At 37.7% G+C, this 26,530-nt stretch overlaps 1 protein-coding gene across 1 annotated transcript in view; it reads right to left on the minus strand.

Annotated features, from left to right (window-relative positions):
* Nucleotides 1-26,530, minus strand: part of GPC5 (glypican 5) — a 727,404-nt gene that overhangs the window by 698,926 nt on the left and 1,948 nt on the right. The window contains exon 2 of the mRNA XM_074168139.1: nt 15,740-15,901. Within this exon, the coding sequence (XP_074024240.1) occupies nt 15,740-15,901 (162 nt within the window). The remainder of the gene's footprint in view (nt 1-15,739; nt 15,902-26,530) is intronic.

Raw genomic sequence — 26,530 nt, forward strand, 5'->3', positions numbered from 1 at the left:
CATATCAGTGTGAGAAGCCTTCTGATTTCTACTGTTGTTTTGAATCCACTGGCTGTTTAAATTAAAATACATAAACAGAGAACAGAGTCCAAGTCCCCCTACTGTCCGTTTCTAGATAGGCACCTTTTCCCTCCCTGAATGGAAAGGGGGAGAGTGTGTGTTTGTATAAAAGTAGCATAATTAAAGCATCAGGGAAGATTTTTACCATTGTGCTCTCACCGGGTAAATACTTAGAAGCAGCCATTACATCTAATTCTTTTAAAAGTTATCAAAGCAACAAGACAAAAAGGTAAATCACAAGTAAAAACCCTAGTCCTTTTACTTAACGCATTTCTCAAAGGTCCTCAGAGGTATAGCTTTACTAGGTTAATAAGAACAACTAGATTAGAACAGGCCTTGGTCTTCAAAGGGCAACTAGATACCCGTGTTGGAAATAGACCTGGGAGAGGACAAAGCAAAACACTTCCAAAACCTCCTGAAGTAGAACTTAAAATTGAGACAGTATTGAGTACAAGAATTTTCTCTTTGGATTAATTTTCACATATCTAAAGTGCATTATCTAATATCGTACTGTTCCTACAACTCCGGACACAATGACACATAAGACCAGGATTTGTAGATACAGGTACTATCTTTTTAAGAGCTCAAACAATATAATTGAAAGTTTATCCACTCAATACAGATCATAACAGAAATTATCTTTATGAATTTATGCCTAACATTTTATATAATAAAATCCAGCAAAACTTGGAATTTTAATGATACTTTATATAAAAGACACACTTTGTCATTCTAGCATTTGTTTACCTCCTTCAGCTAGGCATGTTCTCAATCCTATACATTTACCATAGTAACAGTCATGAAGCACAAAAGATGAAGTGAGAAGTGGAAACAAAAAACAGCTCAAAATAATATTCACTAAAAAATCACATATAAAAAATAAGCTGGTTTCACTTAATACGTAGGTAATTTATAAGGCACATTAAGTTTTAGCCTGCTAAAGAAAGAAGACAAAATATTATTCCATATAGGGTAAAGACTCATTTAACAAGCAGTAATAAATCACGGCAGCTTGCTTCCAAAGTTATTCTCTCCCTGTATTATGCTATGGATTTCTTGTGATAATCTGAAAAGGACTCCAGGGGAAAAAAGGAATTGTTTCTTCATGGTGAAATAACAGTGTTGCAAGATTCCAAGATGCTGAAAGTATCTTAGTTTGGTAAGAAATGAAGTTGTTGACACGCACAACCTTTCTCCCTTTGTGACAAAAAATAAAACGTTTGCCAAAATCTTTAAAGTCCTGTTTTGTTGTAAAGCTTGGTGGTTTGAAGTGCCACTGATGGATGTTTGGCTCTAAATACTTCTTTCTTAAAAGCTGGAGCCAATTTCAATTGGATAGTATGAATCATGGTGAATAGTGCAAGGAGAAATTGAAGACATTTTGGCCATTATCTGTTTTTTCCAAAAAAGCCTTAACGAATAATTATACAAAAACTGACAGCACACAGCAATGATGTCAGTGGCGTACAGGTCTGTGATGTTGATAGAAATAAGTGAAAGTGCCTTCAAGACTTAAATATGTAACATGACTTGATACCCTTAAGCCTAGCAAATCCAAAAAGGATTCACTAGGGATACAAAAATGCATGGGTCCTAAGGTTCCTTAAAAAAAAAAAAAAAAAATGTATAAAGCATGCAAAGAGAAGCCAAAGCAACCACAACCACTTGATGTGATATTTATACTTGAGAAAAATTTCATGATACACATACCACACTCCACTCAGGTGTAAAAGTACTTGGAGAACTTGAGTAACTCGGTGGTCTTCCATTAACTCTCTGCATGAGGAAGAAAACTGGGGGGATGTGTGTGGGATAAACTCTGTTCAGTTCGCTGATTAAATTGACATTATTCACCTTTCAAGGAACCATTCTAGTGCCAGACCCTACTATGACGAATGCCTTCACATGTTCACACACCATTTTTAAGACTAGAGTAGGATCATAGAATCTGACTGCTGTAACACTCTTTGGGCCTGTAAAATACTTCTTCACAAAACAGAGCAGTGGCTGGCATTTGGTTACAGCACATCTTCAAAAGCTGATGCTAAACCTGAAGAACTTGAGATAGGGTTGATATTCTATCATCCCCACAGATAGGCTTTTCTAGCAGCTAATCACCTCAACTATTAAAATTTATGGCTTATTTCTCATCTGGGTCCATCTGGCTGAGCTCCCAGCCACTGGCTGTTGTTATGGCTTCAGTTACTAAAGAGCTCTTTAGCACCCAGAATATTGTAGCTAGTGATAAGCTATAAAAATAAAATCCAAGAACAAAACGTAGATTGAACCAACTCTGAGAAGTTATCAAATCTCTCAATCTTCCCCAAGAAAGGATAAATAACAACTGTAATTTTCCTCACAGATGATGATGAGGGATTTTTCTGTTGAGAAGTCAGAGCACTTCAATGACAAGGGATTCCAAAGCCTGTGTCAATAGTCTACTGCACATGGTTTTCAAAATGAAGGAGAACATGGTAACAACATACAATGGTTCCTGATTTGCCATTTGTTCCTTTTCTAACAGTTCCTAATATGCTATTTACTTTAACTGCTACAGAGCACCAAGATGCATTTTTCACAGGATTACCTATTGCAATTACAAGATCATATTAGTGGTCAACTCAGACTATAATTTTATACAAGAAACAGGATTTATTTTCCCCATATGTATCACTTGACTTGCAATTTTACTGGATTTTGTTTGCCATTTTAATTCCTGTTTAGCCAGTCTTGTAAAACCTTTCTGCAATTTCTTCCATTTGACTGTCTTCTATACTACCCTGTATAACTTATGATCCTAAGCATTGCTTTATTTTTTGTTCCTTCTTGCAGGTTTCTTTTTCGCTTTATGTTGAACAGCACACACCCGTAAAGAACGCTTTGGTGACCTCCCTGCACTGTAAGAATCAAGCATTTCTTCCTCTACTTTTCTTGTTAACTTTTTCTTTCCCCCTCCCCTGCAGTTATTCAGTCATACAAGGATTTTATCTTGTTTATCTTGTCTACTAACTACCTTTGTTGATGAACTTTGTCAAAAGTTTCCTAGAAGACTGATCAGAGCATAGCTGCAAGGCCAAGCAAGTTTGCTCCCCCCTGGTTCATTCCTACCAACCCTGATCACCTGTATTGTCTAAATACGAGCTTGCTCCTAAGACTGATGTGAGCCAACTTGTGCCCACTAAAATAAAACCACACTTCACTCCAGGGACCTGGGACTAAAACGCAGTACAGATGAGCTTGGCTCCCTCCAGTCTATACAGTTCATGATTATCACTGCTCCAGCAGCGTTTGTCACTCAAGCATCATCAGGCACTGGAACAGCCTGCCCAGGGAGGTGGTGGAGTCGCCATCCCTGGAGGTATTTAAGAAACATGTAGACATGGCACTTCAGGGCATGCTCTAGTGCCTGAGATTGTTGGTTTGTGTCTGTTTGTGGGTGGGTATGGTGTGGTTTGTTTTTTTTTTTTTGGGGGGTGGGGGGAGGGACGGGTGTTGGGGTTTTTCTTCTGGTTGGACTCGATGATCTCAAAGGTCCCTTCCAACCATGAAGATTCAGTGATTCTGTGATTTCCCCAACACCACACCCAAGGGCATGCAACACATCCATTTGATACCATGCTCTAAAAACACTACTCTGATGGGTTGGCATCATTATTTCAGACATCCTCAACCAAAAGAGAAAACCTGTGAAAATAATCACGTTACAGAGCAGAAGTGCAGCAAATGGTACAGCTTAACGCTATGCATGTGGATGTTGTTAGTTTACTGTGGAACCACTAGCCTAAATAGTGCTTATGCCTGGATATTGCATATGCACCTCAACCAAGCTGGTTATCTCCTCACAGCCAGAGATCACTCTGCTTAAGAGACGTGCATTTATCTGTGTAGATTTATTCAATAGCTCATATCAACTGGATTTGTATGCTGAGTCCTTCAGATAACTGAGTATTTTCTCTGTGAAAGTGGATACAACAGGACAGCAAAAGAATACCACTAATGCCACATCTCCATATTAAATAGATAGTGCTGACTTCTGAAGTTTAAGGTAACAGAAAATCTAGCTATCTAGAGCAAAACAGCATGTTTTTCCTCAGAGTTTGTACACGCTCTAAAGTTTTGAGTCAGAATAACCAATTCTACTTTCTCCTATATTATTATGGGAACACAAGCAGCTTAGCAGCTTTTTTTGGGAAACTACTTATACTTTGAATTAAACTTGACATGCTCTATTTAGAATGTTTTTCTTTCTTCATTTTGCTAGAACCTCAAATAGACTTTTCTTGGTCTTAATTTTCATTTTAACTTCTCAGGAAAACGTTGCAATGCTGTTCTAATGCTGTATGAGATTTTACATTTTCAAATGATAAATCAAAAAATTATCACTTGTTCTGAATTCTCAACACACACAGCGAGAAGATGCTATGGTTGGCCTTCCTTCAGTGCTACAGAAGACACTTGCACATAAACGGACCAAGTTAGGGAACAACTCCTTACAGCTTCTAGCTAAAATGTGCTTCAATAAAATCTGAAGCTAGATGATGCAGAGAAGAGAGGAATCATAGTCTCTGTAACACAATCAGATTTTCTTTCCTTCAGGTTACCTAAAGTAGTAGTGTCCTCATTTGAAGGACAGAAATGAAACTTCTGGGATTCTCTACAACAACCAGCTGACTAACTGGATACGCTGAATTCTTAATACTGTCTTTGACTTCCCCCTTCCTTTCTTAGAATTAGAGTCATTTTAGGTTGTAATGTCCTCAAGAAAGGACCGTTGGTTACGGTTGTACACTGCACAGGGGAGGGCACTGAGGGTGTAAAGCTCTGTAGAAAAGAAGAAATAAAAAAGACCACAACTATTTTCCCCTTTCTTCTTCTTTCTTCCTAATGCCCTAATTCTATACTTCTCTAAGGTTTGGTTTTCTAGGATTTATTCATTTCTGATTTCTTTTTTTTAATCCATTCTCCAGTTGATTGCCTTGATCAGTACATAGATATAAGCTGATGCTTGGATATATTTTAAAGATCTTGAATTGACATGGATAGCTTTAATTATTTAAGTCCCTAGTATAAGTGCTCTTGATTGGTTTTATAAGAGGAGCTACATTTTAAGAAGATATGCAAAAAGCTTAAGCCTCAGTGCACCTTCCCAAATCTGCCTGACAGTATGCTCCTGTTTCAGTTGCATTAGATACCATAGCAACTGTTGGGAGGGAAGCTGAGTATCAAAGAACTATTTCAACTAGGGAAGCAAATCTGTAGTTAGTAGCAAGAACAAACCTTCAATAATGATTTTTTTTTCACCCTACTATCTTATCTGTACCATATCTAATTCAAAAAGTATGATGTTCCTGAAGAACAGCAATTTGAATTGCCTTCCCGCCCCCGCTCAGGCTCCAGTGACTGTTCTGCAATGGTGATATTATCTAAAGCTTTAATATAACGTAGTCCCTCACTTTAACAATATAAATATATAAACCTTATATACAGTTTATGTAATTAAAAGCTGTTAATACAGGTGTGGTCATTGGAGTTACTTAACTCCATTTAAAAACACACATATTTGATGTTATTTCCTTTGACCATTATGGGACCAAATGCTCCTACGCCACATGTAGACACTTACAGTCTGAAAAGAGTGAACTTTAATCTTTTGCCCAAAATATAGTGTCATTTGCTTTTCTTGAGATTATGCAGGACATCCCCCTCGGGATCAGCAAACAGAACAGAGGACAAACAGGACCAGCACCTCTCTGTAGAGGCAGGTCTGGAGGACAGACAGGACACACTATGACAACTAAAACAGCACTAGATAGATGCCTGTTGTACAGCTGAATCAAGCCCAATGATTTCGTGTTAACACCTTTGCCTGTGGGAGGGTCACACTGCACTATATCGCTAACTTTCTTTTTTCTTATGTAGTTACCTTCTCTTCTCCTCACAGTCCCCTTCTAACTTCGCAGTATTTCATCTTCCACTTTCTTGGCTATTTTGTCCCACAGTAACACAGCACAGAGAGAGGAAGCAAAATTAAAAGTTCTTTAAACCAAGTGGGTCATTGATCTGTTTCACAGTAAGGACTAAGTGCAGTGAGTACAGAAAGGGCTATATTTAAATCTTAAATTATAATAAATACTCAAGGAAACATTATCTTTAAAAGAAAACAGCAGGTTTAGGATCACCAGGTGCAAAAGAAAGAAAAAAAAGGCAGCTTAATGAACCATTAAATATAAAATGGAAATATTAAATGAAGAACTAAATCTCTCCCAAGGGGGGTAATCGCTACAAAATTTCCTTAAATATTAGCTTCTACCTAGTAATACAATAAAGGAAAAGCCCTTGCATAAAAGAAATTACAGATTTTAATCCTGTACCCTGAAGAAAACCCTTAAATTAGATGGCTATTTCAATTCATTTTTAAAACAACAAGAATAAGTCATGAAGAATCAAGTCCCTCATGGGACTGATCAAAATTGAATTTGCAGTTTCCTGTACTACGCTGACAATCATTTACAATAAAATCAGAATGAGAAAGGGAAATTGTCTGTGGGGACCACTGAGCCAGGTAATAGCTTCAGTATAACACAGTCACACAGCAGAAAGCAAATTAAAATGTAAATAGAATTGTAATATGGTTGAACTAGGCCTTACTTTGCTTACAGACTTCTTCCTTGCAGCTTTTAAGTAACATATCAGGAGTGACAAAACTAAATATTTATTGGTAATAATCAGATATTTTACGTTACCAGCAATTTGTTTAAAATCACATTAAGTTAAAATTGTGTTAGGCAAAATCAAGAAAACTAGCTTACAAATTACTTAAGTCTAAAATTGCCATGATATAATGGCAGCACAATGCAAAGCTGTGCTATAACTTGAAATTTCTAGTCCTATTCTGTACATCTAAAAACCTTGCAAATTATAACTACATTATCCCATCTTACAAATCACAAAAGCCTTGTAGGTACAACATAAAGAAAAAAAGAGCACTTTGGATATTTCATTATTTTTAGACATCTAACAATAAATATTTATACATACATAATACATTTTACACAAGCACAGAAGACATGCTATACTCCAGTATAAAAGTAACACATTAATTTGATTTGCAATAAATCGCCTCAGTCATGTAATAAGCCTGATCCTGCAGAACATCTATCCTACACTTCGCACAAGTTTATCTCATTCAAAACAAGCAGTCAGCCCACAGCTATCACAGTGGTGGTGGTGGAGGAGAACATCCATTGGAATTTAGATGCATCTCTCCATTCTTTAAGAGAATTTTTTTAATTGGGTCCCATTCAGCATGCAATAGCATCTTTTTAAAGTCCTGGTGACTGTACAGGATCCATTGAAAAGGGCAACAACAAAATCAATGAGATACAGAAAACTGGAAGTATATCCAGCACAGAGTTCATACATGCCTTGAAAAAAATCACTTGTCCTAAGGTCATTCAGGTCTAGCAGGTGAAACTATGCCAGTGCAGACTATGTTTATAGATAATACAAATAATTAAAATTACTCACTGAAGCAGCAACGTGCAACCTTGCTTTGTTGCAGATGAGTACCCTAACCACTGAATTACAGAGCTAATTTTTCATTTTGCTTCTGTCCCAACAAATTAAGTAGCAATACAGGCCAGAACAGCTGCAACAGGTAAATATAAGAGTCATACACCACAAAGTAAATAATCCAGAAAACAGCCAACTCTCCTCAGTAATCTGCTGCATTTTCAGACACTAAGGAAAAATCCTACAGAAACGGCTACTATACATAAGCTGAAAGGCTATGCAGCTGTTCTACAGAAAATCTGTAGCATTCTGTATTGTGACCCACTATGCATATGCATTTTAAATGCACTTAGAGAGTGAATATGAAATGTTCTTTTCTGGGACTCCAGGATCAGCAGATCTCTAGCACAGCACTCTAGTCTGCACAGACCTAAGTCCAATGCAACGCTTAATGCAATCTGAGATTCCATCTCTCAATGCAAGCTGAGATTCATAGATTTATTAAAAATTGATGACACTTGTATCAATAGCTTTTAAGACTCGAAGTACAGTTACCTACACCTGCAGGTGACCTGTTTAATATTAGTAAAGGTTTATTTCATTGCCACTGCTAAAATCACTATATCACCTACTTCATGATGAGACAGACACCTTTCGGCTTCATCCCAGAAAAAGAACAGAAAGAGAAGTAGATAATCACTTCCTATTTTGCATGTAAGCAAACTGTCACGTGATAAGCAAAGGGGTGAAATGCAGGTTTCACATTTTGTGTACAGAATCTACTTGCACATTTCTACCTCTCTGGCAGGAGGGAAGTAGAATCTGAGCAGTAAGCCAGCTTTCATTTACTTCAGGATAAAAGCAATCGCCTCTAAGTAGTTGATAGGCTGGAAACTCAAATATTAGCTTATTGCTCAATAACCTGCTTGTGTTCCCAGACCTTACTCAACGCCCTTGAGCTACATTAGACAAAGTGGCTGTAAGGTTTCAGAGAGTAGGGAACTTCTGAGGGCTTTTACTTTAGTGTGTATAGTGTATACATTGGGGCACAGCTCCAGACACCTCAGTGTAGGTATCTAAATATTTGACATCTAAGTGTCCAAGCTTTCGCTACAGTCAAAGGTGACACAGGGCTCAGTTTAGTTTTGTCTAACCATAGGTTTCTAGTGACACTTGACATGCCCTAAGGTGTCTAGCAGTGACTTCAGATTTTTTTTCTCCACAGGAGCAAAATTCTCCTCCCAGGTTTATGTTTGGTGTTCAGTTTTTTGTTTTGTTTTTTTTTCTCAGATTTCCTGGTTTAATTATCACTTTATTGCTCATCATTTAAAGTACAGGTGTAGTTATCTACAGAAAAAAGTATTTGGTTTGTTAAATTTCATAATAATGTATTCTAATGTTTATTTGATTAATTCCAATTTGATGCAATTTTACCCTCCCTCACTTTTCCTATTTGCTGTTTTTACAAGACAGTTTTCTAATTAAAAGTGTCACTTAAAATGCAATTAGATTTACCTGCTTTAGATGTGAAAGGATCTATCTTTAAAAATTCCACCTAAACCCATACAATTTTAATTCACTTTTGCTTGGAAAGAAGAATTGGTTTAGCTCTCACAAACCCTTTGAAAATGCAGATGATGATTCCATTTCTCCTAAGCAGTAAGCCAGGTTAACTGAGATGCAATTTGAAAAAAAAAAAAAAAAAAGGGGGGGGGGGGCTAAAAATAAGACTTTCTATATTATAAAAACTGCAAGATTCCTTGAATTTCCCACATGGAAGATGTAGTTCATAATAGTGTAATTACTAAGTATCTATTCAAATGACAGTGTACGGATTTAGTAGCTCTATACACAAGAGTTCCACTGTAAGAACAATAAATAATGAAATATTTCATGAACAAAGTTTTGAACAAATTCATGTTCTTTTAATACTGAAATAGAGTATGCTAAATTTAAATTCATCTGCAAGCATCTTTATGGCTGAAGCAGTCCATCCTGTTACGTTATAGTACAGAAATGTGTTATCTTCTTGGAAAGAAATTCACAAACCATTTTTTGTCAGTTCATAGCATCCATAGATTAAGCTTAAAACTAGTTCAAACATTCAATTCCTTTAACCTTTTTTTTGTAATAATATTTTAAGCCTGTTGTAGGGCTGAGAAAAGCCTGTTGAGCAGCCTAGTCTAACCCCTGGCCCCAAAGCAGAATCAGTCATATCTGCAACATATGGCAGCTGCTGTCTTGTCAGCTTGTTTTTAAGACCTCTGGACATGGAAACCCCCCAGAAGCTTAATCAAAAGCATTTTAATGTTGTCATTGGAAAATATTTCCTCATATTGAGCCTGCATTTCCTTTACTACAGTATGAAACCACTGATTTTAATCCACTGCATGAGAGAGTTCAGATAACTACTTTCTTCTACGCAGTCATCACCTATGTTTTTGAAGGAACAGCGTAATTCTTCCCTAGCTTTCTCATTTTAAAGGAACTACGGTTATCCACTTTTTTTTAAATTACAGGTTTATATTTCAGAGCATATTTTTTCTCTCTTTTTTCCAACTGGTCCATGTTCTTCTTCAAGTAAACTACCTGAAACTGAACACCAGTCCTCCAGTTTACCAGTGCTAAATAGAAAAGTTTCAGTCCGCAAACCTTCTCTGTTGTTTTTCCGTTTAAGAATCCTACGAGAGCTGCCTCTCTCACAACAGCACGAAACTGCTCACTTCTGTCAGCTTTTGATCCATTGTTACTCCCAGAACTTTTCCTACAGAACAGATCCATTCCAAGTTATCCCCCATCCTGCTATGTCTTCCACTATTTCTCCCCAATTAAATGTAGCACCTTGCATTTGTTCCTGTGGAACAACACAATTTTAGACTTTGTCTCCAACTTGTCAAGATTATTTTGAGTTCTGTCTTTCAACACGAATTGACTTGTTGATGTTTTTATTCATTTTCTTAACAGAGAGAATAAAAATACTAGTGAAAACTTTTCCATATGTACTTAGAAATCTTGGAAATCTAAACGGCTACATAAAACATATAGATGTAGCCATATATCTTTGAAAAAACACTAAATATTCATTCTAAACTACCAACTTTATACTGCCTTCTTCTGTTGGAGTTCAGTCTTCTTTCAAACTCCTACATTTTGCCAGCAAATCAGTTTCCCAGAATTCTCAGAATAAGCAGGAAGTAGGCATCCACAGTTCTGTGAAAATGCAAACTTTTTATAGCCACTGCTCCCATGGGAATGATGCTTTAAATTTGTATTTCACAGTTTTTTTCTAATGTATAAGCACTACATAAAGTATAAAAATTCTAAATTAGCATATATCTACACTGATCACTGTGTTACACAGACATAAACCAAAATAGTATTTAGATCATTACTAACAAAAATATGATTATGAAAAAAAACTTAGCATTCAACAAATAACTGAGTCTGAAACTTTGGCCAGTGTACCTATGTCAACTTAATTGCAACTCAGGTATTATTGCAATTAGGACAAATAATTAAGTGACAGTAAATAGTAGTCTGAGACAAGAATCCGTGAACACCAGTGCATACTAAAAAAGTACAATTTAAGAAAAGACTGATATGGTGAAAACTGTTATTACAAAAGCCCGTTAAATCCCTGTGTATATACACTCCAAGAATGCCTGTAGCACAGCATACGTGTATGCGAGTAAGTATTTAAAATATAAGAATGAGATACAATGGAAGAAAATCCCTAAAGAATTTTAAAAGACTTACTTGCAATACAGAAATAAAACTCAGGATTAATAATGAAATTTTAAGTATTAATCTAAATTTCCAGATTTCTGCACTTAGAACAGCCCCTTAATGCTATGTTTTTTATATATATATAGACATACTGGGTCCAATTCTAAATTATATTAAAGCATACTGTTTATCCTGCTTTTGTATTATAAAGGAATCAAAATACCATCTCGATAGATAATTTCTGAAGTTAATAAGGTTTGCATAACAGCTTTGCTCCTTAAACCAACCAGTGGATATAATAATTTTCCCACATCATTAGAATTCCCTACTTCTTCAGCCCACACAATCATAGCTGTGGGGAAGGTCTGCAGAGCAACAGAGAATGAAGAGCATAACTGGTGAACCAGAGACATTTTTGAGACCTTCATGCCACAGTACAACAACAGAGTGACAATCAGGTCTCTCAGCCTGTCCACTTTTATGACTTTCAATAGAATCATTCGGTTTCATCTGATTAATAGAAATTGGGCTTCACAGGTATTTGAATTTTAGTTTATTTATATCACACTTAAAATATAGAGGATTATGAAGCAGAGAAAAAGGAAAACGTTGGAACTTCAAAGTAGTTCTTCCCATTGCAAATGACACAAAGGGCAATGTATCATTTGAAACCATAAGTGATATATACAGCAACTCTTGCTAAAATAGTTATCTGATCTTCAAATCATTCTTCAGAAAACTTCACAAATGGAAAACAACTGAATCAGTGCCAGGGTAGATTTAGTTTTACAAGGATGAATAAATAATTCCATTATTTCTTATGGCTTACCATGCTACCAGAGAAAGCAGCTCAGAAGATTTCAGCGCATTTTCTAGTTCACACAATTTATTTTAGCTACTGACTACAACTTTATCATATTTAAATGTAGTAATTGTACTGTGACCGCAAACAATATGATATAACATTTAACTTCACTTAATTCTGGTCTAGGTTAAAGTGGACATTGATCTATTGTGTAGTAATAATTTCACAGAAGATGATGAAATAGCATCAGGAAAACCTGACTCAATATACTGCAGAACTTACATCACAAAGGCATTAGTGTTCTCCTACACAGTAGTAAAAGGGTCAGAAAATGCTATATTGAAAAAAGCAGTTTATTACCTCTTTCTTACAGAAGCATACTTGCCAAGTCCACTGTTTTGGTGACAGGTTGCCACATTCATAAGTGATTCACAGTTCCATATTTTTAAATCAATTGTACAGTACTAGTTGCCAAATATAGTAGCACAAAGAAAAGTCCATTTGCTTTCAGACTGTACAACCTAATAATTATCTCTAAACTTCCCATTCAACCAGACAAGCTCTTATCTTGTTCTGTCATAAATTGCCGTTTTTTAAAGGGTCATGAGCTCTCGGTCTGGAAAAATAGCGAAGTGACACAAGATCTGCTATTCTGTCACGCAGAGGTCCATCTCACTCCACCAGATTCTTAGATGACTAATCAATTCCTCTCCAAGTTGTTACAAACTGTAGGAATTTCTTTTTCCCTACACAAAAATTGGCACTGCATTGTGACTACACAAGGGTTGTTGACCCTGATGACACTTGTTTCTCTTCTGTTTGGACATACAGACATGGGTCAGTGTGACCTTTGAGTAACATCTAAGAACTCTGCAAAAGGAGTGTGTGTATACACAGGTCTACAGCATACAAAATAAAGGTTGAAAAAGCATTTGTTTTTATGGTTACCACTAGAACAGAGATGTTATGGCAATCCCTGTACAGCATTCACAATATTTTCCTGTTATTATTAAGATAATAAATACTAAAAATGCAGATGTGCAAGAACATTATCCTATCAAATTAACTGTCTTGAAGCATGATTATCATACAGCTTAAGTTCTCTAGTCACCCTTCCCAAGGGAAGAATGATTTCTTGCTCTCCATCATGCCTCCCACTTACCAGATTAATATCTTATTTAACTTCACTCTCACCTATCCTTCTGTTCCCTTACCACTCCTCAAAAGGTATTAAAAAGAAACAAGATTCAGTGAAAAAGAAAATATACGCTCTGAAACACCCTGAAATGTAAGGAAAAAACTGCAACAGTACCTGCTAGAAAGCAGTACACAAGTGGGGCGATTTGCACCATATAGCTTGACATGTCCTAAGAAACATGGAATTTTTGCAACATTTGAAAATTGTCAATAGAGTTATTGTCAGCAAGGCAGTACTTACCACAATATAGAACCACAGGTTTTTAACAAACATTAGAAGGTGGCAAAGATAGGTCAATATATATCTATATTTACTCTCATGTAAGGATACACATGAGAGTCTGTTAACAGACAGTTAACTGACAGACAGGCAGACAGATGCCTCATTTCGTGAACAAAGTCAGCCATCCTAAAGTATTTAGTACTTAGTCATGCTGAAGTACTCAGGATCTCTAGACTGTATTTAATACAGACAGAAAATACACCCCTGAAGACCTTCAGAGATAGATACAGATTACTTAGTTTAACTGCCCACCTCTCTCTACCGAATATGTAAGAAACTGAGAGAAAACATTACTTATTTGTTCTGTTTGGATCCAGTTCGCCTCTTTTAGGCCAAGGCATCCAAGTTCAACAGACTTTGAAAAGAGGCAGGTGGCAACCGTGGCAAAACCCAGGACACCTGCTCCCCTCTGGACACACCACAACAAGCCCCTTCGCACTTTCTGTGTTACTGCCAAGATGTCTGTCCCGTTGCCGAAGCAGCAGAAGAGGTAATGGCACTCCTAGCTGCACAGCCCAGCCTCAGCTAAACATTAAGGGAATGCCTAAAGAATTGGTGGTGAATGCCAAGACAGACACCCTGTCATACAGTAATTCAGACTGGAAAGGACATTCAGGAAGTCACTAGTCCAAACTCCCGCTCAAAGCAGTCTGAATTCAATTTTGACCCTAAGTATAATGTCTTATTATGTTCCTAGAGTTCAAAATCCAAAACTTTCAAGCAGTCCTGAAACCATCTGTCTACAGGGAGAAAGTATCATCACTAGGCTACAGAGGCAGGCTCCCTTCTTGGTGTCAGTGCTTCCTGAATTCCTTTCTACACTCTAAAACAGCATTAGTGAAAGAGTGAGAATTGTTTATGTCCCACGTTAGCCTCTGAATTGGTGTTTAGGGCATTCTCCTGGACTGGCAGGCGATACAATTTGAATCTTTACAAGCCGAGAAGGGTCTAGAACATACAACCTGAATATCTGCTCAGATTGCACCCAAGGGAAGCACAACCATTTCTCCTCAAAAGCACATGCATATCCCTGCCTTTCAGGGAGAACTCACCTAGAAAGAAGAGATACACCACACGCACTCTGAAAAAACCCCTCTGACTGAGCTCATCAGGACATAAAAGCAACAGAATTGCAGTTTCTGGGTCCTGATTTCACATAGCTTCCCTTAAATGTCACTTATATCCCGTTCTTATGAAGATTGGGTAATCTTGGGATTGCACAAGTATGTTACCTAGATACCTAAGGGGTTTTTTTGTGCATTGTTGTTTTATTTTTTTCTAGGGGTGGAGGAAAGGAGGAGGTGTTAAAACACCAAAGAAAAAAGGACAGCCCTCACTTAAGAAAAGTACAGTTGGTTACTGAGCTCTACAGAGTCTACAGCCCTAGATCAGCAAAGCAGTAAAACATATTATACTATTATGGTGCAAAAAAAGAGACCTATTACACAGAAGTTGGAAGAACAAAGGCAGAAGAGAGGGAGGGAGAGATTTCTTAACACATTTTATCAATGATTTCCTGATCATGACACCCGTTGACAGCTGTGTTAGCCAAGCTAAATGGCAATACTCCCAGAAGGCAGAGACCAACTACAACTTGTTTTTAGCATTAGATTTCAAAAAAGGAAGGCTTTAGGACCCCAGGGTCAACTTTGCTGCCCATTTTATGACCCTAGGCATTTGGTTTAGTTCTGCTAAATTTTTTTAGGAACTTGAAAGCTTACAAAACTAGATCCCAAAAATGAACCTCAAAACCAAACTACCCAAACACTTCTGTTAATAAAAAGACACAGAATATGGCAGGCAGAAATACTAGAGTAATAAAATCTCTTTTGTAGCACTCCAGGCAATAATTTCGCATTTTAGTATCATCCAAACTGAAGAGGTTCAAGAGAAACGCCAAGTTACTGGTTTACAATTCAAATCAAAGCATCTTACTAAAATGGTTTCTTACTTTTTCTCAAACATCTATTTTTAACAGTCACAAATTCCAAAAGCAGTTCTAATTACCTGCATGATTTAATACTCCTTTGAAAGCATAACAGCATAGGGAGAAACTAAAAATTAACAGATAACCTTTATTACATGCACAAACTAATCAAAGATGAAAATCAAGAAAAGTATGAACAAGTTTGGAAACAAAAAGCGGAAAGCCTTACCTTGAAAAGCAGCTGCATTACGTGATATTAAGAATTTTAACGTAGCGCTTGATGTTTGAAGCACTTGCTGTATATCTTGCTTTGCTGCAGTCTGATATCTTTCTTCCATCTTTTTGGTACAACATGTTGGATTTTTAGAAGTACAAACCTGGAGATCAACCCCTAGAGAAAGAGATAATTACATTGATTACTACAAAACAGAAGTACACAATACACAAATACCTAGAAAACAGCTTTTGTTAAACAAAAAATAGAAGGGGAGACTAACTAAAATTATGTAGGGAGAAAATTACAGAATCAGCCCAACTAGAACTTAACCTGGTTTTGGATGTTAAGAACAATAAAAAGAGTTTCTATAAATACATTAGTAATAAAAGGAGGACTAAGGACAATCTCCATCCTTTATTAGATGAAGGCAGTAACGTGGTGACAAGGGATGAGGAGAAGGCTGAGGTACTTAACACCACCTTTGCCTCAGTCTTTAGTAGTAGAGTTGTTTGCTCCCTGAGTACCCAGACCCCTGAGCTAGTAAACAGGGGCAGGGAGCAGAATGAAATCCCCATAATCCAAAGGGAGATAGTGAGGGACCTGCTCCAACACCTGGACATATACAAGTCTATGGAGCCAGATGGGATCCACCCAAGGGTACTGAGGGAGCTGGTGGAAGTGCTCACCAAGCCACTTTCCATCATTTACCAGCAGTCCTGGCAAACGAGGGAGGCCCCAGTTGAAAGTCATCTAGCAAATATGATACCCATCCACAAGAAGGGCTGGAACGATGACCCGGGGAACTACAGGCCTGACAGCCTGACCTCAGTGCCTGGAAAGATCATGGAACAGATCATCCTGAGTGTCATTATGCAGCACATGAAGGACAACCAGGCAATCAGGCCCAGTCAACATAGGTTCATGAAAGGCAGGTCCTGCTTGACAAACCTGATCTCCTTCTACAACAGTGACCTGCTTGGTGGATGAGGGAAAGGGTGTGGATGTTGTTTACCTGGACTTCAGTAAGGCCTTTAACACCATTTCCCACAGCATTCTACTGGAGAAAGTGGCTGCTCATGGCTTGGATAGGAATACTCTCCACTGGGTAAAAAAGTGGCTGGAGGGCTGGGCCCAGAGAGTGGTGGTGAATGGAGTTAAATCCAGTTGGCAGCTGGTCACAAGTGGTCTACCCCCAGGGCTCAGTATTGGGCCGGTTCTCTTAAATATCTTTGTCAACGATCTGGACGAGGGGATTGAGTGCATCCTCAGTAAGTTTGCAGATGACACCAAGTTGGGTGGGAGTGTCGACCTGCTGGAGGGTAGAAAGGCTTTGCAGAGGGATCTGGACAGGATGGATCAATGGGCTGAGGTCAGTGGTCTGAGGTTCAACAAAGTCAAGTGCTGGGTCCTGCACTAGGATTTACAACTCCATGCAGTATTACAAGCTTGTGAAAGAGTGGCTGGAAGACTGCCCAGCAGAAAAGGACCTGGGGGTGTTGGCTGACAGATGGCTGAACACAAGCCAGCAGTGTGCCCAGGTGGCCAAGACGGCCAACAGCATCCTGGCCTGACCTTATTGCTCTCTACAACAGTGTTGCTCAGGAATTTATATAATTCCATATTTATGAAGACAAAAGTTTGACTCCATGCACACAAGAATAGTTTACTGCCCATGGTAAAAACGTGTGCCTTGAAATAAATCAATTTCACAGACATAAGCAGCAGTACATATCATTATGTTTAAGGAAAAACAGTAGATACTTTAAGAAATCCTGCTACTACACAGAATTCACAAATTTGAGATTGCCTTCATGGTAGCATGCAACAGTAAGAACGTAACCTCTGGATTTGAAAATGAACTAAGGCAAGTGAAATCCCTGTAAACCTATTTGAAGTGGTTTCCAGTAGCAGTTTAACACGCAGTGATTAGTACACCCACAAACCATAGTCCAGGAAGCTGAACACCTTCATTATCACAAGCGATTCTAATGCAGGTATCAACCACTGAACTGCAAGTATTAAGAATCCTAAGTGTTATACTATTGCTACAAGGTATCTTTTTCCTCATACAGCTTGATGGTTTTGAAGGCTATTTATCCTCATAATTTATCTAAAAATAGAATTTCCATGTTCTTCAGTATGTACATTTTCACAATTTGCAAACTAAGTAATTTCTCCTGACTGGCTGCCTTTGCAAATCTCTTGCCATGTGAAAACTTTAATATTCCATCCTCTGACATTTCAATTCAGCCAAACAATGAAACTAAAACTGCAAAATTAAGGTGGTCTATTAAATTATCTATTTATTAGCTACTCTAGTATTTCTGTTATGCATCCCAAAGAATGTGCATAGTGTCAGAGCCAGCCTTTAACAAAGTTGCTTGCCTCCAAGTAACACTGAGTGTCTTAAAATAATTTTTATTATGAGTATTAAAAATACAGTTCACCAGTGCTCTACAACCTTGGAATCTATGTAATATCTTATACAGCCTCCCTCTCCTCCATCTCCACTGCATGCCCCATGTTTCCCCAAGCGAAATTTCAATCCTTTGATGACACTGACTCCAACCTCCCAGTCCATACCAGCTCTCCGAACTCAGGCCTCTGCACCGCTGACCATCCTTTCCTTCCTGCAGATTCCCACATTCCCAGTCCTAGACACCATCACCCCACCCCCAAAATATTGAAGACTCCTCTCATCCCACTTTTCCTCACAAAATAATGGCATGCCCTGCAATAGTCCAAATCACAGCCCAGGATAAAGCAAAGCAGACGCAGAAACTGCTACATCACGTAAGAGCAATATCATGCAGATGCGCTGCTCTGGGTGCAGGTCTCTCTGAAAGAGGGCAATTGCTGCAGTGCAGCTAAAAGTAAAAAGTGGGGAAGGCACAGCAGCAAGTCACAGGACCCCAAGCAACCACTTCAGATGCTTGTGCTTAAGGCTGGCCACATCCCAGGATTTCAAAACAGGCAAAGCTGGAACTTGAACTACATGAAAGTTTGTTTCTCTGCAACATACAGCTGTAGCTCTTATGACACTGGTTTAAAAGTTACATCTTTTTAATCAGGGCAGTGGTGATGGCTTCAGCAAAATTTGGTTCTGGAAAGAGACAGCGGGTTACTCAAGGGAATGGGTGAGGAGAGCAGATTAGCGATGCATGACTCAAATCAATAAATGTAAGGATTAAAGCTATGGTAATACTACCCATTCCAGAGGCGAGTTACGCAGCATGTATACAACACACATATAAAACTTCAGGTGCAATTACTCCAAGGGAAAACATGTCTAAGTTGACATCGTTTAAGGAACTAAAACACTGCAAGTTTCTATTAATCCTTTCAAATCCTCTTGCTCGTGATTAGATACATTTGCTGTCACACTGAATACTAATTAAATATTAGCAACAGTAAGTAAAAATTTTAAATCTTGTTTGTTTTTTTTTTTAAAAACAGCAAGCAGAAAAATGGACTAATATACCACCCACCTACAAACAAATTAAAGGAATTATAAATAAGCCTGCAGCAATATTTACTCATCATACCAGAAAGGTCTATCCACAGGTATGACATGCAGTTCTCTCTCCCATTTTATTTTTTTTATCCTCAAGGAGTTTATCACACAAAGACTATCACAGTACAACACAAGCCAAGGTATAGTCTGTAGTATGCCAGCAGCAATACACCTGACAAACATCAAGAGAAAAAAATGTTTATACTGATAGCAATATTCACAGTATTGCATTACAACAGCCTTTTTTCCTTTTTGGCTACTGAATATTACCTTCTGCTTGTAACAAAAAACAACTCACTACTGTTGAAAAAAGGCAGGCATGCCTATCTACTCATGTTACACACTGTAAAAAAGAGGAACCATGTTATTAAGTTGTTTGGACACATTTCGATGCCATACCAATTTCAGACTTACTATATTCCTTATTCCCCTATATATGTTCTTTAGTTTCTTTTCTGAAAAGGTAAGTTTTTATTTATGTTTGCTTATTTAAAAGTAATTTTCTACTTATTTATTTTTTCATTATTTGTGCATATGATTTCTTTTTACTAACCTTCAAACAAATCAGCAGAGAGCTCAAAAAGAAAGAATTTATCATATAACCTGATCTATTACTATTTGACTATTGGCCTCACGTTGACAAACCAAGCAATTTTAAAATTCTTTGCAGTACTTGTTTTTTGTCAAAACTCCGATTCTGCTGCTCCAGGAAAGTCTTTTATCTTCATAAAGAAGTTTCGAGCCAGTATGACTTACGAAGAGTGCATGGGGGATGGAGGTCACTTGTGAGACAGATTTTTTTGACCCATGTGCATGAATTTTCAGGTGTCTGGGCCATCATTATTAATACTGCTACTCAAATTTACATTTGGTAACTAATATATCCATTAATTTAAGCACAGCTGAATTGGAACTCTACAATGCAAATATCCTATTAAGAGAATATTTTTGTCCTGTAAGACGGCCTAAAGAAGTAGAAGCTGAACAGTTCAGCAGAAACTCATCATTTTAGCAATTCACCTAATTGGACTAACATCTGGATTAAATTATGAACTCTTAGGTTGCTGAAACCTCTAGGGCTATTAGAAATTATCTGTTAAATTCATCTCTGACCTTGCCCAAACCCCGTCCTTGTCAACAAACATGCTCAGCAACTACTTAAGAGACTGACACAGAAGCTAACTCAGAATAAACCTGAGCTTGGCTTTCTCTCAAAGCTGCATCAGTTTTATGAGGATAAAACTACTGAAATTATTTCATTTCTAGATATCCAGAAGATAACCCACTGCTCCTATATTATTCTAACCTTGTCAGCACTACAGTGGCGGGATCTCATGATAATTTCATTTGTGATTTCCTTCAGGAAGCACAAATTCTGTTTGGCAATTATTGGTCTGGGCTCTGGGCTTTGGCATATTTTAGCTGTGGGATGCAGCAGCACTCTTCCCAGATACGGAGTCCTCGCAATCGTGCTGGCCGTGTTTCAGCTCCATACTGAGCTCCAGGCACTTGGTGTCCCCCTCCAGCACAGGGGTAGAAAGATTACTCACACAGGCTACGGGAGACCTGGGGAAGGCACCAGCCAGTAGATGAACAGAAGAACTACAGGGTCCTGCCATTCAATTTTCATACAGCTCATCTATCTCCCTTCTCCTTGTGTAATTTCAGGACTACTATACACTTTGGTTTAGTTGTTACTGCAGTAAAGATTAATTCACTGATGTTAAAAAGGGGAAAATGCCATAAGTAGTTTAGCTTCCAGTACTGATTAAAGTCAGTGACACTAAATATACATAGAGATATCATGCTTTTGCCCCAAACCCCTTCCCCGAAAATGTAAAAGGGTAAACCGTATATACTCCTGATTGGCTTTAGGCTCTAGATTTCCTCATCAAAACTACTTTTTCTTCTTTTTGACCTTCATTTGAGAACACATTTATGACAGCAAGGTCATTACGTTTAACTCGCTTCTATTCCTAGTGCAGAATAAGAAGAGGAAAAAAAAGGATGCCATGTTTTCCTGATGCTACTCTCAGTTGTAACATACACCATTTAGTTTACTAACAACATAAAAGCATTCACATTTTACAGGGTTAGTTAATAAACTTTTAGAGTGTTTTTTTTTCTTTTAATTAAAAGGTACTACTACATTTCAGGTATTAACAAATAACATACACAGAATCTGCTCACACGCAGCTCCATGTGTATGTAGGCTCATACATGCAGAATACTTGTTTAGTATTAAAATTAAATAACCTGAAGATTAGGTCTATTACCCAAACTGTGCTTAATACTTTAAATAAATGTTAGGCACTGCTTAGCTTTCAAACTTCTGCACTTTACCTCTTGTAAAGCAGGAGCTAATATGAAATTTTACCTAGGCTTACTACGGGCTTTGGTATAGCTTCAAGAAGACATTCCTGCAAAACTCTAAAATAATACTGAATATTTGTTTATGGTTTCAGCTGACTCTTCGATATTCTTTTATTCCCTTGATTTTATGGTAAGTATTTTTTTAAGCAGCATCTTTTTAACATGGATATCATTCCCAAGCCTAAAGGAACTTTGTTTTATACTTTAAGACTGCTAATCACGTGCATATAAAGTACATTTTATTGACCTACTTCTGTTCCAGCTCATTAAACACAGCTGCTTTCAATGGACAGGAAAAAGTAGACAGGAAAAAGTAACCAAATAAAACATGCAAAAGAACCCAACTGACTAAAAATGGAGTGGTTGCTCAAAACCCAGAGTGGCTTTGTAGTTGGCTGTTTATAGAGCTACAGAACAAGCAACAGCTTACAGATAATGTTTCAGAAGAGGGTATGAAAACCAGCAAGAGAAATAGGCTGTTTCATTTCAGTACAACCATGCTAAAAACCCACACACTTATTTTCTGTGTCTTCACATCTAAAAATCTTCCTATCTTCCACAAGAATTGTTTTGTCAATAACCAATTATTTTGAAATACAGTGAGAAAACATTTTCTGCTCCAATAAGGGATATTGGCTCTACTCAGTACCAAATTCTGAAGACACCATAATGCAATCTATTTTTAGACAAGATCACAAGACAGCAAAAAGTGAAATAACTTAGCCTGTAATAAATACATATTAACATAAACAGTTACAGTATGAGAGGTTTTACAAGTGACAACCATCTAGATGGGCGATTCATGTTTTTCTAGATGTACTAAAAACAGCTCAGCAACAACAAAATTTAACTATTCTGAGGTATCAGCTTAGCTATTGCCAGAAGATCTGGAACCCAATTCAAAATTTTATTCAGTCTCAGCCATACAAATCCATATTTTTCAGTACCTTGAGATAAACAAGTGCTCACAGGATGAGGATGTTAATTGCCAGAAGAGAAAAATATGAGATGTGCGGTAAATATCTGCATGTCTACTTAGATAAATACTTCCATGAGATCAAATCTAGAGTCTGAAAAATCCCAAAACAGACCTAAGATTGTCATGATAAACAATCTTTTAAAAGCCAGCACTGAAGTGCCACAGGGCCTGGAAGCAGTTGTTAAAACCAACAGTTTGGTTGCAAAATGGGTTTGCAACCTGTATCAGACATGAGTCCTTCTCATGCTTGCCCTTTAATATCTGTTAACTCATTTTTGTTAAAAGCACCACAACAGACTCCGAATTAATCACCATCATCATGACCCCTGTGAAGTACTTCCGTGTTGCTAAATAAAAGAGGCAGGGATCAACCTCAGGCACCTGGCCTCGACTATCCTCACTGCTGAACTATCACCTCACCTCTTTCTGTGGCTCTGTTCAGGTAGCACCAGGGCTTCTCTCAATGCAGTGCCCAGCTGCACTTCTACAGATGTTGCATTCTACCTGCTTTCAGAGGACACTGTAGGCAACACTGTAGAACAGGTCTAGTTCATTCCTAGCATCCTCTAAGATCATCCTACTACTACTAGCAGGCACCCTAGCAAGGTATAGGCATCCCTTCATACATCCACATAAGAGCTTATGGCACAAAACATGCATTCATGTTACACTGCAGCCACTGCCTGTGAAAAGCCTTCCTATTTTTAAGGCTGTTTGAATTCTAGGGGAAGGGAGCCCCAAAAATCCATAGTGCCTTGGATCTAGAGAAGTCTCAAGGGCAAACACGATTGAGTGAGGACAGCCAGTTCCTTCTACAGGATACCAGCCTTAAACAATGTAGACATGAGCCAATCTATTCCACCAAGCACAAGAACCGGGAGCTGGTTCCCTGTCCTCTATTTAGCAGTATGGACACTACTTTTCAGGTCATCGCAGCCAGATCAAGTACTGCTGATTTCCTAGTGAAGCTGAAATACGGGAGATAGAGATGGGAAAACTACTACAAAGATGAGTCCATTTTTTTGTTGTTTTTAATTCCAAAATGTTTTAAGGATTGTTTCACAGTGTTCATTTTGTGGATGCAGAGAGAAAATACTACGTGCATTCAGGAACCAACAGTGTATGTTCACACACACAAAAATATATTGTAGGCAACAGCTGGTACAAAAACGGACATGATATAATGAACATCAATAACTGATACGACAGAGCAACTTTTTGTCTCTACCTAAAACCTCTTCCAGAGATCTGAATGTCAGTTAGACAAACAGAGTAACGAGAAGTGCCCCTGCCTGCACACACCAAAAAGTAAAGTCTTGATTTGACTTTAGATAGAACCAAAATCCAAATTACCTGAATGTAACTCCTAGAAACCCAAATTAAAATTTAAAGATCATTTTGGAGTTGCATCAAAGTAATCTGATCTGGATTTTAAACAGACTTCTGTTGTTACATAAAGCTGAATTAGCAAGAATATTTTAACTTGAATTAACAAAAGAGCATTGCACACCAACTTTTTCTGAGACTACCTCATCCTTCAAGCATAGTTTGTATCATTTATTCAACTTCACCTGCATAACTATTCTCTATCAAAAAGCCTTTGCAATAAAATCTATACTAATCAGTCTTCACTCCTTATTATGCTTCTTGTTCTCACAGCTGAATATACGACCTCCCAAAGGTTGTGGAAATCTACATTGATTCTTGAAAAAAAAAAAAACCAAAACAAAACAAAAAAAATCCACAAATATCAAAAAACCTGCTGAGAAGTTGGAAAAAATCTCTCTAGCACTTTCTTCCACTTCATTGGGAACCCTCTGATTCTACAGTTCCAGCAAATGTAACATTTTTCAGTAAGCCATGGAATTCAGCTTTTTGGTGCAAGAAGCCTTGCAGTTTCTTCACTGATGTACCTACTGGAATCCCTTTGCCAAGAAGGCAAGGGTGGCTGGTTGGTTTACTGTCCATCCTATTCTCCTATTCTACAGATTCCAGGAGAAGGAAACTAGAGAAGAAATCTTATTTGCAATGAAGAGAATAAGGAGAGTTGAGAGCTCCCATTTAACGTGTCTGAAAAATAAGGTGCTGAAATCAGCTAAAAGCCTTAGCTTTACTAGCATATATGGGGTAAAAGATTGGAATTCTTCAAGAAAGTTGTTTACGTTACAATACCGGAAATTGAGCATAGGAAATAAAAATATGTTTTAAAAAGTATTTTGCAGACACCAATTATTTTTTTAAATAATCCAAATTATATATATACACAAAAATAAAATTAAAAACCCAAATCAAACCTTTGAGGCCTTTTTGTATTTACTGCATGCTTTGCATATTGTTTGATTCTCCATACAATTATTATCTCTAAATTAGTAAGGTTTTTCTGTACAGTTCCAACACCACCAGACTTGTAGCACAGAAGCAGACAGGTAAAAACAAAGTATTTTTGCAACTAACATTTAAAATTAGTATGAAAGTGATAAATGTTTCTATATAGCATGTGACAAGGCTGAACATAAGTCTATACTACAGTTCACAAATCACTGCCACAAAAGATTGAGCAGTTAGTCAGGTTTCTTCATTGCTGGGGGTAGCAATAAAAACCTTGGTTTTATTGAAGATATTCATTTACCTTGAATATCAGTTGCCAATTTCAACACCATTATATCCTGTGTTATGTGAATGGTAACACAAACTCAAGATCACCTTTATGAATATATTTGCCATTTTTGCACATGATGATATTTTTGCCCCTTCAGAGATAACATGAACTACCTACAATTGCTGCAAAGCTAATTATATGAAATAATGCACAGTGTTTTGAGCTAACAAATATTCAAAATACAGACACATGGCAGCCCTCAAATGAAACAGAATTATAATTTTCATGATTTACTGATATAAGGCTGCTAAGTTTTTATTACCACTAAGAAGAGGAAAAAATACAATTATGAATGCTACAGTCTTATTCCAATATAGACAACGAAAGCAAGGTCAATATAAGCCAGCCTCTTCCCTATAATTTTACTGACTGTAGAGGTAGCCTTGCACTATGTACAAATCCACACACCAACTAGCATTCCCACATTTTTTCAGCTAGCAGTCGTTCTCCATGTAAAAGGTGTGGTTCACCTTAAGGCATTTAAATGAAAGTGTCCTTACACAAGCTAGGTCTAAAGTATCCCTAAAATAAAGAAACCTATGCAGCTTGCTTTGAAAAAGGCATCTAACATTTGATAGCTGAGTAGCTCCTAGATGCCACCGGCTACACTGGCCGTGCAGTGCAGTTGCCCACAGGGAGCACGAAATGCCAAAGGTGTCCCACCCACTGCCACTCCAGAAAGACGCAAGTCTCCCAGAGGTACCGCATCTGCTGGCCCCATGGGTGTATTCCAGAGACTCTAGGGAAACTCAAATGGTACCAGATGCCTACATTTAAGCAACCAAATTAAACATTATAAAAGCAGTTTTGACACCTGTTTTCACAAGTGGACACCTACAGAAAGTGTTTTTGTGTGTGTGTGTGTGTGTGTGTGTGTGTGTGTGTGTGTGTATTCCACACAAAAACATTTCTGAGTGCCACCAGATGAGGTTTTAAAATATTTTTTTCACTTCTTGCCTCAAAAGAAGGCTGAATATAGAAGATCAGTAGCTAAAGTGACATTTCTTTCCTCTTCACATTGTTTCCAGCCTACGAATACCTTTAATCACATCTAAACCTTCCAAAATACTCATTTAATCCCCATTTTCTTGTCATCTCCAATTCTGACTAGATTCTACTGTTCGCAATTATTTGTTTCATGTACCTCTGAGATCAAAGTTACTCAGAGCGAGAACTCTGACGCTTGTACTCAGCTCCTCGAGGGCTGGTTTTTTCCGGGCTGCCCACAGCAATCCAGTTCCTTCAAAGAATGCAAGGCTGCTGACCACGCAGCTGTAC

Source organism: Numenius arquata, chromosome 1, assembly GCF_964106895.1.
Source record: "Numenius arquata chromosome 1, bNumArq3.hap1.1, whole genome shotgun sequence".
In the NCBI taxonomy this organism is placed as follows: Eukaryota; Metazoa; Chordata; class Aves; order Charadriiformes; family Scolopacidae; genus Numenius; species Numenius arquata.